The 15,974-nt window shown below is 31.4% G+C and overlaps 1 protein-coding gene across 1 annotated transcript; it reads left to right on the top strand.

The window, feature by feature from the left end:
• Positions 1-619: 619 nt before the first annotated feature.
• LOC145320123 (uncharacterized) lies at positions 620-15,971 on the top strand. Its single transcript, XM_080162562.1, has 18 exons — positions 620-714; positions 1,285-1,376; positions 2,957-3,102; positions 4,841-4,931; positions 7,544-7,587; positions 7,673-7,748; positions 7,933-7,990; positions 8,389-8,498; positions 8,952-9,040; positions 9,297-9,370; positions 9,446-9,528; positions 10,931-11,045; positions 11,347-11,423; positions 12,176-12,250; positions 12,841-12,936; positions 14,933-14,999; positions 15,215-15,255; positions 15,797-15,971. The coding sequence occupies exons 1-18, from the start codon at positions 620-622 to the stop codon at positions 15,847-15,849; spliced, it is 1,482 nt and encodes a 493-aa protein (XP_080018688.1). The 3' UTR covers positions 15,850-15,971.
• Positions 15,972-15,974: the final 3 nt, after the last annotated feature.

Below are 15,974 nucleotides of genomic sequence, written 5' to 3'. Positions count from 1 at the left end.
AATGGGAAGATCAAGAAGCATTTAATGCACCGCTATCTTTGGATTTTATAATTATCGATCTTACAAGTGGTTTTAGAACGAGAAATATAAAATTAAATGAATACAGGTATTTTTTATGTTTTATATTGTATTTTTTTACTGTTTAATAGCTTCAGAAACATGAATTGCATTTTTTATAAAATTAAAAGTAATTTCTCGATTTTATTAATAGTAATATGTCTAGGAAACCTAAAAGCTGGAATTGTTTTTTTGATAACTGTTACACAGGCATATCAAACATGATAGACAGGAAACTTGTTCATAATAAAAACTATTATATAGCTATGGATATTCATAAAAAAATGTTTTGTAAATCGAGAAATAATTAATTAATTTACAGATATTTGAACGATAGTAACCTAACTGTAATTGAAAAAATTGTTTTAGTTTCATGCATTACTTACTTTCATAATTTTCTTTGAGCCTATTTCTGATTATCAATATTTATTTATGTTAAAGGTATATAATAGATTTAGTTCAATTCGAAGACTAATTATTGAAAAAACGATGTTAGGACAAAATTATTTTAAAATGCAGATAATGGGTACAGTAGAATAGACAACGTTTCCTTTGGCAATTTATGAACAAACTTAATAGGATATCAACCTCAAGTGGTCGTTTATCCTGCTCTGCACTCTCCTATACTTCTGCCTACTATATCTCCATGATTAGCAGGTATTCAAAATATTTACATTCATCTTATAATTTAACTTCTTGATAATTAAAATTCATGAAAAGTCAATAACCATTGTACTTTTTATCAAAAAAAATTTTTAAGCTAAAGATTTCTGCATAAAGCCTAGGTTTTCATTGAATATTAGCAAGGTAGTAGGGGTTGAAGAGGAGCTTTGCTCCTAGAAGCAAAACAGACAGCTAACAAAGGAACAAGGACGAGCAGGGCTAACTTTAAGAGATAGCAATGCTAAGCTGTTGTTTGCAAATAAATATTATGCAAAGGTTGGGATTTAGAAGTCAGTTGGATATAGAATTTGGCATTGCTAGGTTCCCCCCCCAGTAGCTGCAGGTTTTAGTCCCTAGGTGTGGACACCGCGGTTACATATCCATTTAAGTATCTACCAAAGGTATAATATTATCATTTTAGTAATATCTGCATGCATGCTTTTAAATAAAGTACATGTACAATTAAAATTGATTTATTTGATGGTAAGAATTGCAAGACTATTCTACATTTAGCTAAAAGTCTGTCCTACGTCGATAATACACAACTAAAGAATTTTTTTTTAGTGCAACTTTACTAATTTTGGGTGTAACAACAGAATTTGATCTGAAAATAAGAGTATTGCTTGACTGCTACCTTTCTCTGTTTCCTGATGGAGGTAGGGCATTTTAAAATCTTTTTTTTCTGCATTATATTTAATACTAGCAGCTTCGTCCCTAGCCTCTAGGGGCTTTGCCCCAAGAGGTGATCAAAAAAAATTAAGGTGAAATTCGTAAAAGGACCAAGGAAATCTCCTGCAAAAAAAATGACCAAGGAAATCTTCTGCAATAAAAAAAATGGGGGGGGGGTTGTTTTGGGGGGGGGGTTGGGGGTGTCCCACCCCCCAAAAAATAGCTTAAAACCACCGCAGGACCAATATGTATATACCCTGAAGAGTAGAATACGATCGGTTCAGTGGTTACCGAGATCTTAATCTTCAGACGGACGGACGGACGGACGGACGGACAGACAGACATCAAGCTACTTTGTATTAGAGATAATACAAAGTAGGCCTATTATAAAGTAGTAAAGGTTTTTCGTTTGAAGCTAAAGGTCCCAATAACTACCGAACCGATTGAGTTCACTTTTTTAGGAAAGCTTGTGTAATGGTTTATCTATTATCAGACTTAGCCACCAGGGATGGTATTAAGATATTATTCTAGCCACTATCTGCCTCTTTGAATACGGAATTACAAAAAGGCGTGTCTGCTAGTAATTAATAAACTAAGTCATTTCTTTTTTTTCAGAACCTCATTTTTCTCGGGACATTGATTCTTTGGCAGTAACTTACATGTTAACTTATTTTAACTTTAGCCCAGGAACTTATACAGGTATAGATAATCCATTAATAGGTGAATTTTAAAGGATAAACTTAGTTTGCAGGTTAGAATTGTCCTATCGATTTCAAACTTTGCATGATGATTCCTATAACAGTTAAGAACGACTTAGAAAGCGCAGCAACTCTATAATCGTTACCAAAAAGTTTGTATATCTATTTTAAACATGCTGATTAAAAAAAAAAATTTCTGTATGTTAAAATTATCTGATTAATCTGATTTTTGGAATACTGATTCCAATTAAAACATGGTACAATGTTGTAAGTAAAGCATCTCTATAATCAATTCCTAGAAATGTAGATATGTCCTTAAACAGTAACATGTATTTATTCAGTTTTGCAACAAATTTATTTACAATTTTGATTATACTTAATTAAGCATTAATATTCTGCTTATTCATTCAGTTCTGACACTCTAATAAGTGTTAATGATCGTTTGTCTTTCCATTTCCGAACTTCACTTTTATGTATTTTTTCATCCTTGTTTTATGGAAAGGCAAAACTATGATAGTTTATATAAACTTATGAATTAAATTATGAGGTATTCTTTATATTGATCTGGTGCAGTTCAAGATAAACTGTTCCTTATCAGAATAAAAATATAGCAGGCCTCAGGAACTTGGGCGGCTTCGCCATCTCGTCCAAGGCAGGGACCAAACTCATGCTTCTCACTTGTCAAGAGACCATTGAACTGTTCCTTAGGTCTATTATATCCAAAAATCTATTTAATTTATTGGCTGATAGCTGCCAAATTTTTTTCTTGTTCATTTTTATAAGCGGCACCAGAAGGCCCAGAAAAGAAACGATTTACCATGAAGGCACTTTATCCATATATTTTTATAAATATATCAAAAATCATCAAGGTATTCATGAACGCCGCAAAAGAAAGAAGAGAAATGCCACCAAAGCAAGAATAAATGGAAATAACAAGTTAAAAGAAATTATCTTGGAAAATAATACACTTTTACTAAATAATGATTCTGATCTTCTGCTAAACCTCGATAACAAGGTAAACGATTTTATTTTTCATCTTTTATTCACATACCAAAAATCTTTAAATCTTTGGAAGGAGGGGGGGGGGGAGGGTCAAATCTAATTATATTTATTTTCATTTTTTGTTAGGACCCCCTCCCTTTACCTCCCAAAATGGATGTTATTGCTTTCTATAGTAATTTATTATACTGGGATGTCCTAATAGTCATCTTTCTAAGTAGTAGTAAACCTTTTAAGTGCTTGTTATTGACCGTCCTTTTGTAATTCTAATGTAGGATTTGCCTATTTATAAAATCAACGCAGTAACTTCTCTTTCCCATATCCAATCACTTTCCATAACCAACACTTCTCTTTCCAACATTTCTAGCTTCACATCTATTGAACAAAATCATTCTCGTTCTATTAAGGTTTTATATTTGTCTACAGGTGTATTTATATTTTTATTTTATTTAGGACTCATTCAAAAACTTGAATTTGACTAAATCTACACTGGAATTGACACACTTGGGTGGAGAATTAACAAGGAACAACTTGAATACAAAATTTCCTCTTTTTGTAGGTAAAACTTCCCATTTTTATTTAAAACTAAATTATTCTTTAACCTTATTAAAAGATTTTATAGGAAGAAAAATGAAACTGTTGAGTTTTCTAAAACCTAAACAATTAAGAATTAAAATAAACTTAATCAAATAACATCTTTTGGTCAAAATTCAATTTTAATTTTAGATCTAAATGCATCAAATCCAACATCTTTCATGAGGTAAATTTTACTTATCTGCTAGAGACATGTATAAATCATTTTTAATTTTGTAAAAATTAGTTCACATGCAATTATATAAAGTAGTAGGGTATTTTTTGTCTGTAACGATATCGAAAACTTAAACCAATTCATTTCTCCATTCTAAAAAATCATAGATCCCTGGATGGTTTTAGGCTATCTTCCTTTTAAATCCAAGTCTTAGAATGGTTTAAATATATACGTATGTTTTTCCCTATCCCAAATACTATGAGCTATGAGATACTTGGAGCGCAGCCGCTAGTATATCTATAAAATGTTATTAGAAGCAGCCTCCTTACAAGATTTGCAGGACCAGCGGCTCAAACAATAACTCTAGATAGCAGTAAGTAAAGATTTTAGACAAATAGTTTCCTCATTTAGGTAAAGGATTACAATTTTCATAATATTAGAATATGCAAAAACACTTTTCACTTTTAATTAAGATTCCATGTAATAGAATATATTAATTAAATGAACATTCTAATATACTTATGATTTCAGCAACCAAAATAAGAAAATATCCATGGGCTTGTTCTCTTAGAAGTTTTGGATACAGGCAATTTTAAATACACTTGCCGTAATTTTTACAATTTTAGACATTTTTATAACAATTTATATAGATAACAAGAATGACAACACCCATAAGCACAAAAATCATGAATGTGAATACTGACAAGGAGATTTAAAGAGCATTTGGTGATTTGTTAAAATCAAGAATATAAATATATTGGAGAAGGAATTACGAAACCTTTCAAGTGTATTCTATATTTTTTAGCATGACTGACAGACCGACGGACAAAGTAAATTACATACCGGATGCTAAATGGTATAAGAAATCTTCACAAAAAAAATCAGCCGTCTATCTTGTAAAGAAGCTGAGAAAAATCACATATCTCACCAAGCGTTACAAACTGACGTACAGACAAAGTAAATTATAACTTCACTACTTTAAAAAAAATAACAATGTATAATTTAGGAGCTATCACAAGTGTGGAGTGACCCTGTTATCAGCTCCTCCTGGGCCAACTATTCTGGTTTCTTCAGCTCATTGCAATTACCTCTGCAAGGTACTTACAAAAGACATTACAACACAACATATTTAGACGATTTCCCCATAAATCCTTGTCGAGCACAAAACCTCCCCCACATTATTTTTAAAAAATAAAATATAAAGGGGGTAGGGGTTTTGTTAGTTTATACTGGGTAGCCCTGCAAGGTTAAAGCATAGCAAGAAAAGTCCTGATGGGTTCTTCAGGGATATTCATAGAAAAAATCTACTCAGTCCCCCTTATTTTAATTCATTCCAAAAATAAGGAGGGGGGTTGAATGACCAATTATTAAACTGTTTTTTAAAAAACCAATGCCTTGAGATCATAATCTGATTACTTATTTGGTAAAGTGTACTCTAAACATATTAGCGACATTATGATTAGCTGAATATGGATTTTCTTAGGATAATAAAGGAAACATACTTGAACCCTGTTGCTGTTCAACTGTTGGACCTGATGGATATGTTACCAACTGCAGGTCAAAACTTTCAGCATCATCATTTTTCTAGTATGACTTTAAAACCGAATAATATACAGGGTGAGTCAGAAAAAACTGAGTTTTTCGATTTTTAGAAACAACCAGAAGGAATACAGAAAAAATAATTATATATCCTTGATCTCTGTACAAAAGCACATCAAACTTGTAAAAGGTGTTTTTCATTATCTCTAAAAATGCGGCCTCTATGATAGGTGTATGGTGTCAAAAAATGCCTTGTGTGAAAAAATGTTGATCAAGAAAAATTAAAACAACTTATCTATTTTGTATAAAAAAATCTTAAAATTTCAATATTTATTTAGAAAAAGATCTAAGAAAAGTACTTTAATGAGTTTTAAAGGTGAAATGCTTTTTGGCTTCTCACAAAAGCATTTTTAGAATACTGCAATTTGTAATTTTTTCATATTTTTTTATTGTGATGCATGGGGTTTAAAAGAATCTTCTATAATAACGTAGCTTATAGTAAAAAGAAAAAAAAATCTTTTTATTTGACAAAAAAATCTCTTAAGATAAAAACGCTATCAAGGTTTGATTTTTAAAATGAAAATGCCTTTTTAGTTATTATGATGGATTATAACACACAAGTATAATTTGTCAAAAGGGGGCGGAGATTTTGGAGATTAAATCCAGTCTTGCACCAAATATAGAGGAAATTCAGGGGGAGTGGGGAAAGAATTTAGGTAACAAGATTTAATAGTTCCGGTCATGGAGCATTAAATCAACAATAGATTACAACAAAACGTTTGATTTATAATGTGATAATTTAATTTAAATAAATTGTATTTTTAAGATGTTAAATATTTACAATCTGTTGAATACAAATTTTAATAATAAAAAAATATGTTTGTTCATCTTTTTAGAATGGTAGACATTTTTTATTATTCATAAATCTACCTAAAAAGTACAAAATAATGGCCGAAAAAGTCATCACACACACTTTTTGAAATCTTTATGCTATAAAAAGCGCCGTTGTTTTCAGAGATATTAAAAAACACCTTTTCTAAGTTTAATGTATATTTTTATAGAGAACAAGAACCTATAATTGTTTTTTCCATATTCCTACTGGTTGTATCAGAAAATCGGAAAACTCAGTTTTTCTGACTCACCCTGTACATAATTAGAACCAGTTCTCAGCCATACTGAAAAATCATGTATAGCACCGTATTACAGAAAATTTTCCACAAACATTTAAATAAAAATAACAAAATATAGTTTTGTCATTTTATTTTTTTTTGCGGAAAGCAGTCTATAAGACGAAGTGATAAATAACTATATTCTACTCGTTCTTACAATTATGAGTATGGTATAAAAAAATTACATTTTTATACTCAATAAGTAAAGTTATATCTCTAAATGGACATATGAAGAAAGATTGTGAATGCTAGAATAAAATTTTTATAAAAATAAAGCTTGTTACACTTAAAATATGTAATAATTACCGATTTCTTTGAAGACAAAACATTTAAACACTCTTTTTTAACAATGGGTTTGGTTATTTTTTTTTTTTTTTTCAAATACTGCTAAAATCATTATAACTCAAGCAAATTAATCACCCCTAATAAGTTTCAAGATGACTAATATGGATATTTAGGAAGAGTCCCTACTGTACACCAGATGCTAGAACATACAAGGCTGAAATTGATGATCTGAACATTGTGTGTGGAGAGTTCAGTGTTGAAACTGAAAATATATTCCTTTCTCCAGAGGATGAAATCTTTCTACCAATTAAGGTATTTCATAATGAAATGCAAAATCAATGTTGTTTACTGAAAATAATAAAAAAGAGGGTTATTTTTTGTGTACTTTCCGGAAAGTTGTGTGTTAGCGTTTAGTCAAACTTAATGTATTAATTTTGACCATTTCATTAAATATTAAGAACAGTTTGACTTAAGAAGCATATTTGACTAAACGCTTACATACAACTTTACGGAAAATACAGGAAAAAAAACCTTTTTTCATATTGTATACAAAATTGCAAAATTCAATCAAGTTTTATTTCAGGAAATTATCAATCATCCATTGTATGATCCAGAGGATATTCTTAAAGGAACTTATTTCTTTTTTATTTCTATTTTGAATATTTTGATCATTTTTAGAATTTTATTTATGAAAACATTATTTTAAATATTTTTAGGACATGACATTGCAACATATGTAGTTGATGACACTCTTCTGAAAGTAAGCAAATAGGATTGGTTTCTTCATTGTAAAGTTTCTGTAAGTATTTGTTTATATTTTATTATTTCATAATATTTTATTGCAGAATGCAACCTTCTTGAAGAAGACCAACATATGGCCAGCCTGTCTTCCCAAGGGTGATGATGAATATCTACAGCCAGGAAATGTACTCAAAATACTCAAATTTTAAATCTCTTCTTTCCATGGGTTAATTATACAAAGTGCAGTGAATTTTAATTAGTAATTTTACACAAAATATAAAGTGATACTATTATAAATTTTTGTTGAAAATTAATTAAAGAAAAGTTTTTAGATATTCAAAATAAACTTGAATACAATTTGTAGATGGAACAAGAAAGTTAAACTTCTTGGCAGGATGGGATGTTGGAGACCCTCAAGACAGGTAGAAACAAGGATGACAACATCCATAAGTAGCAAAGCACCAAAACATAATGTATCAGAATATGGAAAAGGAATTCTCGTTTCAGACAGACGGACATTTGAAATTGTAGAGTAGCTTTCTACTAAAAAAATCTGATGGGAATAACATAGAATTAAAGTAAATAAATTCATCTAACATTTTCATTTTTCATTCCTAAGGAAAACCAGGAGTAAGGTATAGCCAACAGGCGAAATAAATCTAAAATAGAAGATAAAAGGTCTTCAATTCTACTATGTTTTAACCCCCAACAACAACTGAAAATCAAGCATAGGTTACATGATTTTTCCCCGAATTTATTTCATTGTTGATATAAGCTGAGGAAAACATAAACTCATTAACAATATTGAATATCTATTAAGAGCGAGATTTGGATTTCTTAGCCAGAGAACCTCTGATTTCAAAGCAAGTTCTTTCTATCTGAAGCAGATGATGTTGGAAGAGGTTGATTGCAAAGATATAGATGTTAAAGGTTGGAGTTTCTTAAAATCAAGTACACAATTTACATAAATGAAACTAGTTAACATTCAATTACCTCATACGGGCGAGGCTGCTGTCCTTGACACCCTAACGTAGGGTCCAACAACCCAGTATAACTAAGAGGAGACAAATCTCTCCTTTCTTGTCCAAACCCTTGCTATATTATGTTAACAAACACCCAACAGACAGCCAACACTTTAATTGCACGACCTTTACCTGGAAGTCCTAACTTTGCATGGTAATGAGTTGTGCCTGTTTTGGGCCAAGGCATTTCCCCTACTCTAACTATTAATGTTGTGCACCTGACATAACAGCAATAGAAGCCAATTTTAACGTCTTCAGTCATAACGCAGTGTTAAGCCAAGATTCGAACCAATCACCTTCCCGACGACGAGCGCTAGGTGTTGCCAATACACCAATAACTATTGAAAACTAATGTATTCAGGTGACAAGACCAATACCTACTATCCTCCCAAAAGTAAATGTTACAGAGATCCAACTTACATGACCTGTCCAAACTTTGGTTCTTCAGGAAAAAAATAATATCAAGATTAATTTGTAATACTTAAAAGAAAATTTTGATTGTTTTTTCTCTGTAATAACTTTTAAAGGAACCGCCCTAACTGCTAAAAAACTGTCACAAGTAGACCCAATATCCAAAATTTGAAGCCTTCAACTTTAATAACAAAAATATTGTGTCTACTTGTGGCAGTCTTTCAGCAGTTAGGGAGGTGTATTTCTTGCAGACTTATTTTAAGAATTTGAAATCATATTATTTGTGTAAGCAGGATCTGGAATCATGAAACCATTTAAAAGCTCAGGTTATGATAGGTACAGTTTCCAGGGACCTTTAAGCTTCCATAGGTATACTTTAAGTTTATATTCCTATTTTAAAAAATTTACAATAATGAACAGAGAAAACAAATCTGACAATTTCAGAGGATGTTTGCAATTCTATCAAATATACAATGATGTGTCCTACGGAGTTGTTAGGGAATCTTTTAATCCAACTCTTTTTACAGGTAAAGCTGTTTATTAAACTCTGATTGCCAGTGAGTGGCTATTGTTCTGGTTGTTGTGACTGCATATGGTGTTTTCATGCATAGGTTTTAATGGAATTCTGGTTTAAACTTCACATCCGTACATCAAATTTCACCCACATCCCCAAATATGAATAATGCAGCCTTAGCCTCAGCGTAGCAAGTTTCTAACTTTTTTTTATCAATAATCTCGTCTATGTGATTGATACCTTTGTAGCATGGTTAGATAGCCACCTGTAAGCCTCAGGAAAATAAACCTTCAACAATTAGCTGGAAGTCTGACCCAAATATGGGGTCCTACCCCAAACATAGGAGTCACAAACATCGGAGTGGACAAACGCAGGAGTCCCAAATGCAGGAGTCCCAAACGTCGGAGTGGACAAACGTAGGAGTGGGACAAACGTCGGAGTGGACATTGCTTAAGTAAAACCCAGGAGTGTCCGCTATTTTAACAATATGACAATTTTGAATTTTTTTATACCCCTGTCTTTGTAATAATGACTATAGCCGCAGTGCTCGGCCCCCTGGCCTATAACCTAACCTAACCTAACTAAGAAAAATAAGGGGGAGGGGGCTGTAAAAAAAATTAAAAATTGAAAAAAAATTAAAAATTGAAAAAAAATTTAAAATTGAAAAAAAAATTAAAAATTGAAAAAAAATTAAAAATTAGAAAAAAATTTAAATTGAAAAAAAATTAGGGACTTCTGTGTTTGTCCACTCCGACGTTTGTCCCTAAACTCCTTCGTTTGTCCACTACGACGTTTGTCCAACTCCGACGTTTGGGACTCCTGCGTTTGTCCACTCCGATGTTTTCCACTACGTTTGGCGTGAAACCAAATATAGCAATCCCTCTTATCAAAGCATCCTAACGGCTTAAATTTAAGGCTTCTCCACAACTACTGAGCCCTGCTGAGGAGGCTAGAACCTTAAGCATCTTAAACTATTAGCAAGCCTCCTAAATATTCATATTGATATATATAGATGCTAGATGCTACATGCCATGGATAGCAGCTAACTATGGTATGAAGATGCCAGATGATTATAGATAAATTGATATATATAGATGCTAGATGCTACATGCCATGGATAGCAGCTAACTATGGTATGAAGATGCCAGATGATTATAGATATATTGATATATATAGATGCTAGATGCCATGGATAGCAGCTAACTATGGTATGAAGATGCTAGATGATTATAGATATATTGATATGTATAGATGCTAGATGCTACATGCCATGGATAGCAGCTAACTATGGTATGAAGATGCCAGATGATTATAGATATATTGATATATATAGATGCTAGATGCTACATGCCATGGATAGCAGCTAACTATGGTATGAAGATGCCAGATGATTATAGATATATTGATATATATAGATGCTAGATGCTACATGCCATGGATAGCAGCTAACTATGGTATGAAGATGCCAGATGATTATAGATATCCTGAGTCATGCTTGTCAGATATTGGAACTGGTGACAGACAGGACATGTAAAGTTAATTCTTATAAAAAAAAATAACAGAGTCTCTGTCTGTATGTACCGAAGAAACTCGCTAACCACTGAACCGATATGGTTCTCCTTTACGGGGTAGGTTTTAACCCCCTTTCTAAAAAAAATAATTAAAACTAGAATTGAAATTTAACTTTATTATTTATATCATTCAGAATTATGCTTGATGACAATTTATTTAGTATTAAAATCTAATTTGCAATACAATCTATATCTATCAAGTTTTATTTTAATTAATATTAATTATTTAATTTTGACTTAATTGATGCTATTGATTTTAGAGATGTAGCTGAGTGTCTAACTGCTGTTCCTGTCACTAACAAACCTAAGTGTAACTTTGATATTCAAGAGGAAAGATATTTTCTCGTATTCATTCGAATCCGGTGGATAGGAAGCGGTTCTCATCCATATGAAAAAACTATGTCTAGCATCGTATTATATCCAGCTTTCTACGAATATAAAAATGTACAATCATAAGATTAAAACCAGTTTTTTTATCCCGTGCCTTCGGCACCTCGGGGTTCATTCTATATCCGCGGAAAGCTGTTTATAATACGATGCGAGAAATAACTATTATTTAACTTCCAAATATTTTTTAAAGAAAAGCTTTTCTATTATAAGGATTTAATTGTATGCAGGGATCTAAAGGGATAAGAAAATGGTCGCTAAATTGATATACATCTCCAATTATGCAGATTACAATTAATGGTTGATACTTTTGGACACTCAACTAAATGAAACAAATTTCTTTAAAAGTCCCCAAGATTAATAAGCCGATAAATAAGAAAACGTTATTATAAGACTAGTGTAATAAACAGCCCAATATCCCCTCCCTTCCAGATTTGTATGTAAGATACAGGTAGGATTATTAAATTTCAGATATACAAGAATCAGAATTGTTTATAGATAGCTACTCTCTATTATTGAAAAATACAATTGTTAATACTAATTACGTCAATTAATAATTTGAAATGATAAACTTTTGTTATTGGGTGTTGCACTATTTCTACCTTGAAAATATGTATTTTGATTTTATTTGATAAGTTTGTAATATTTCTTGTCAGATATTTTCATGAAATAATTAAAAATTATTTTTTTCACAGGAAAGATTTAGTGTGAGGCAGTGTATTCAATACAATTCTGAGCTTCTTACAGACTACACGTTTTGGTGTTATGTAGATGAAAGTAAGTCTTTATAATAAAGTAACAGGATATCTGTCTGTATTTACTGAAGGTTCCGCTAACCAATGAACCGATCGGGTTCTCCTTAGCATGGTAGCTTCTCCTTTTGGAGTTGGGTACCTCCGCCCTCCCAAAAGAAATAACAAAAAAAATTTTTACGTAGAGACTTGAACGCAACATAACATTTTTTTCTCAAAAACATTTTAAGTGTCACTAGAGGCCTCAAGGGGCGTAGCCGCTAGTAGTACATATTTTAGTGGTATATCTGTTTTTTTTTAATTAATTAAGCTTCTCTATGAATACGAGGTTATATCCTATTCAAGCAAAAGTTGGTGACGTTATTTCAAGTTTTTTTTTCTTTTAACCCTTGCTTATTTTTTTATATCCAAATCTGATAATCTTTGCTTTAATCAAATTGTTGTAATTTTCACCATACATTGAAAATATGGCCCTTAAAGTATTGTAATAAAGTACCCCATCCAGCTTTTTTTTTTATCTATAACAAATGTCGGGAGGTACTGGTAATCCACACACAATTTTGGAGCAAAGCCCCGAGAATCCAGAGTTGAAGCTACTTTTAGTGTATGATTTAGCAACTCTTCTTCCATGCGCGAACAACTGTCCTGGAGTGAGAGCAACTTCAGTTATAACTGGTGGAGGAACACTTATACTAGCAGCCTCGCTCTCAGGTCAGTCTTCAGCAGAGAGAGGGGGGACAATGGGCTGTTTAATACACAAGTCCTCGAAAGATTTTTTTTTAATAACGGTTTCTTGTTGGTTGGCTCAACAACTTTAGGGACTTTTAATGAATTTGATTGGTTGGTTTATTATGTTGAGCGTCCATACGTTTCAACCAATGATTGTAAACTACAGAAGGGGAAATTTTGTGTATTAACATTGGGGATTTACATGAATTAGTCGGCCATTGTCTTATTCCTTTAGTAACAACTCTAACATCAATTTGAGTTTTAGCTTGTAAAAAAGTTGTAATTCAGCAAGGCATGGGACATTGTACTGTAATATGAATTTACAGGTCCAATACTTTCTCTCATTTGTTAGCTTTGACACTTTTTAGTTAATTTGATTTGGTTACATAAGCCAAAGCAGATAATCTCCAGAAGAGGAAATTTAAAAAAATAGTATTTTTGGTAAATAGCTGATTTTCAAGGGTCATCTCAAAAAACGCCTATCTCAGAAAACGCCTACCTCAAAAAACGCCCATCACAGAAAACTCCTATCTCAAAAAACGCCTTTTTCATAAAATGCCCACTACTGTTTTAAAAAATAAAGCCTAATTTATAAATAGTATTTAATAGAATAATACAATACTTGTCATTCATGATCTCTTATCTAAAACACAAATAAACAGTTACCAAATAAACCAGTAAATAAACTATGTACAAAGATGGATAAAATGGTAAACTAAAGAGTAGCTGCTATATTAAGAGAAAGGGGATAGTTTAAATAAATGGGAGAAAATTATTGTTGGGAGAACTCATTGGAGGAAAGGGTTTAATTATTGAAGCACATTCAAAAGTACATAATTTTCTAATCTGGTAAAAATAAGAAGGAATATAGTGATAAGACATTAAAATAACCTCACCCTATTTTTCCCCCAAAATTCATCAGATATGTAGGTTGTTAAATAGAAAATGTTAAATTGCTATATGATTTATAATAATTATTCTAAACTATTTTTTTATTTTGAGGAACAGCTATATAATTCTGATAAAATTAAAGCATATTATACTCAATAAATATTTTGTATATTATTTGTGTATGTTAATAATTACATAACATGAATCTAAAATTTCTTTGAAGCATAATAAAAACTAGAACAAAATTTTGTGTTTTCCAAACTATTTATCTCTTCCTTACACCCTACCCAAATTTCACAACCCTATTTTTAAATTCACCCATCCAAAATTCCACAACATCTTTATGAATATCTCTTAACAAATTTACTAGGTTTAGTCATATTTACAACATTTCAACCTGATATTCTGTTAATTCAAGATATTAGGTCAAATAATAAAGAAAATAGATAAGAAGTATGTTTTGATAGAGCTCATAGTTGATCATCTTATTGTAATAACTGAAAAGTAAACTGGGTTGTATGCAGTAGATATATGAAATAAAGAAACTTAAAACATGAATTTAATAGGTAAAAGTTTTTGTTATTTAGTTGTGATCCTTTGTCTAAGGAATGTAAAAGAGTGACATTATACTTCAAGGATAGATATTTCAATATAAAGATTTATAATGTACATATTGTACAATATTTACAATACCTTCTTAGACGGAGATGTTTCACTGCACGATAATTTTTAAAAATTAGTAGGCGTTTTATGAAAAAGGCGTTTTCTGAGATTGGCGTTTTTTGAGTATAGCCATTTTCAAACAGATTTTCCTCTAGGGGCGTAGCCGATAGTCTATTATATAAAGTAGTATGGTTTTATTTCGTCTGAATCGTATTATTTCATCAACTACTGATCCGAGTTTGTTCTCCATTTTAGGGAAGCTTCACATAGGCCCTGGGTTGGATTTAACCCCTTAGATGCTAGGTGGGCAGCCACTAGCTAGTTATAAAGTGTAAGCATTTGTGAATATCTCAATAACAGACAAAAAATCCACCAAAAAGCTGAAATATTCTGAAAATAATAATCGTCTATCTTTTATTTACAGGAGGCTCATTGATAGCTCCATTTACTGCAGCAGCAGCTTTGCTATTTGGTGCACAATCAATTAATAGGTGACAAGTTTTATTTAACTACTGCCTTTGATTTTTTTTAACCAGTTTTGCTCGTGTAACTTGAGCCATAAATAGAGTATTTATGTGACAAAAACAGTCCTTAGTATAAGCTTAACTTTCGCGTTTTGACAAAAATAATTTATGCCATTTTCAGAAGATTTTTTTGTATGGCTTTGCTGTTTTTAATGTTTTTATAATTATTTTACCATTTCCAGCAACCAAGAGCAATGTCCTGATGTATGCCAACTTCAAGCAGGTAAATTTTGATAGCTGCGACCGGCCAACTTAAATATATTTCGGCTGAATCAGTCATATTGAAGACACGCGCCTAATTAGATGGTTGAAAATCTCAAAATATAATTTTGGTTTGGCTTTTTTTAGATATTAAAATTCTTGTTTATAATTTATTTACAAATCTTCACTGTGGGTACTTAATGTTCTATGATGGAGAAGCTAATTCCTGATGACCTGTTTAAAATATATAAACTCAAATTAAACTGACAAGAATCCACTTTTCCACTATCCGGCCTTAGTGTTTTATTGGTTTTACTCAGAGAGAGGGGACAGTGGGGTGTTTATTTCATAGTCAACGAAGTTTTATAATAACATTTTATTATTGGTTGGCTTAACAACTTTGGGAACTTCAGTGAATTTTGATTGGTTGATTCATTAAGTTAAGAGTACACTAATTTCAATCTACATATGGGGTAATTTTGTGTATCATCATTAGTAATGTACATCAATTTATCAGCTATTGTCTTATCCCCTTATTCCTGGATTTATCTAATTTTTTTTAGGTGGCTGTATACAAGGAAGGAGGTGTCAAATTCTCGTAAACTTTTCTGAATAAATTATTATAGTTCTCAATAAAAGCGTGAATTTTGTGATTAAATCTTCATTTTATTATGTATTGACTCATATTAAAATAATAAATTTATTTGTTATGACTTAGATTTGTCAAAATATTCAACAAAG

The sequence above is a fragment of the Acartia tonsa genome, chromosome 5, assembly GCF_053477335.1.
Source record: "Acartia tonsa isolate MP-2025a chromosome 5, ASM5347733v1, whole genome shotgun sequence".
Lineage (NCBI taxonomy): Eukaryota > Metazoa > Arthropoda > Copepoda > Calanoida > Acartiidae > Acartia > Acartia tonsa.
The sequence above is the reverse complement of the archived record's forward strand: the minus strand, read 5'-3'. Positions and strand labels throughout refer to the sequence as shown.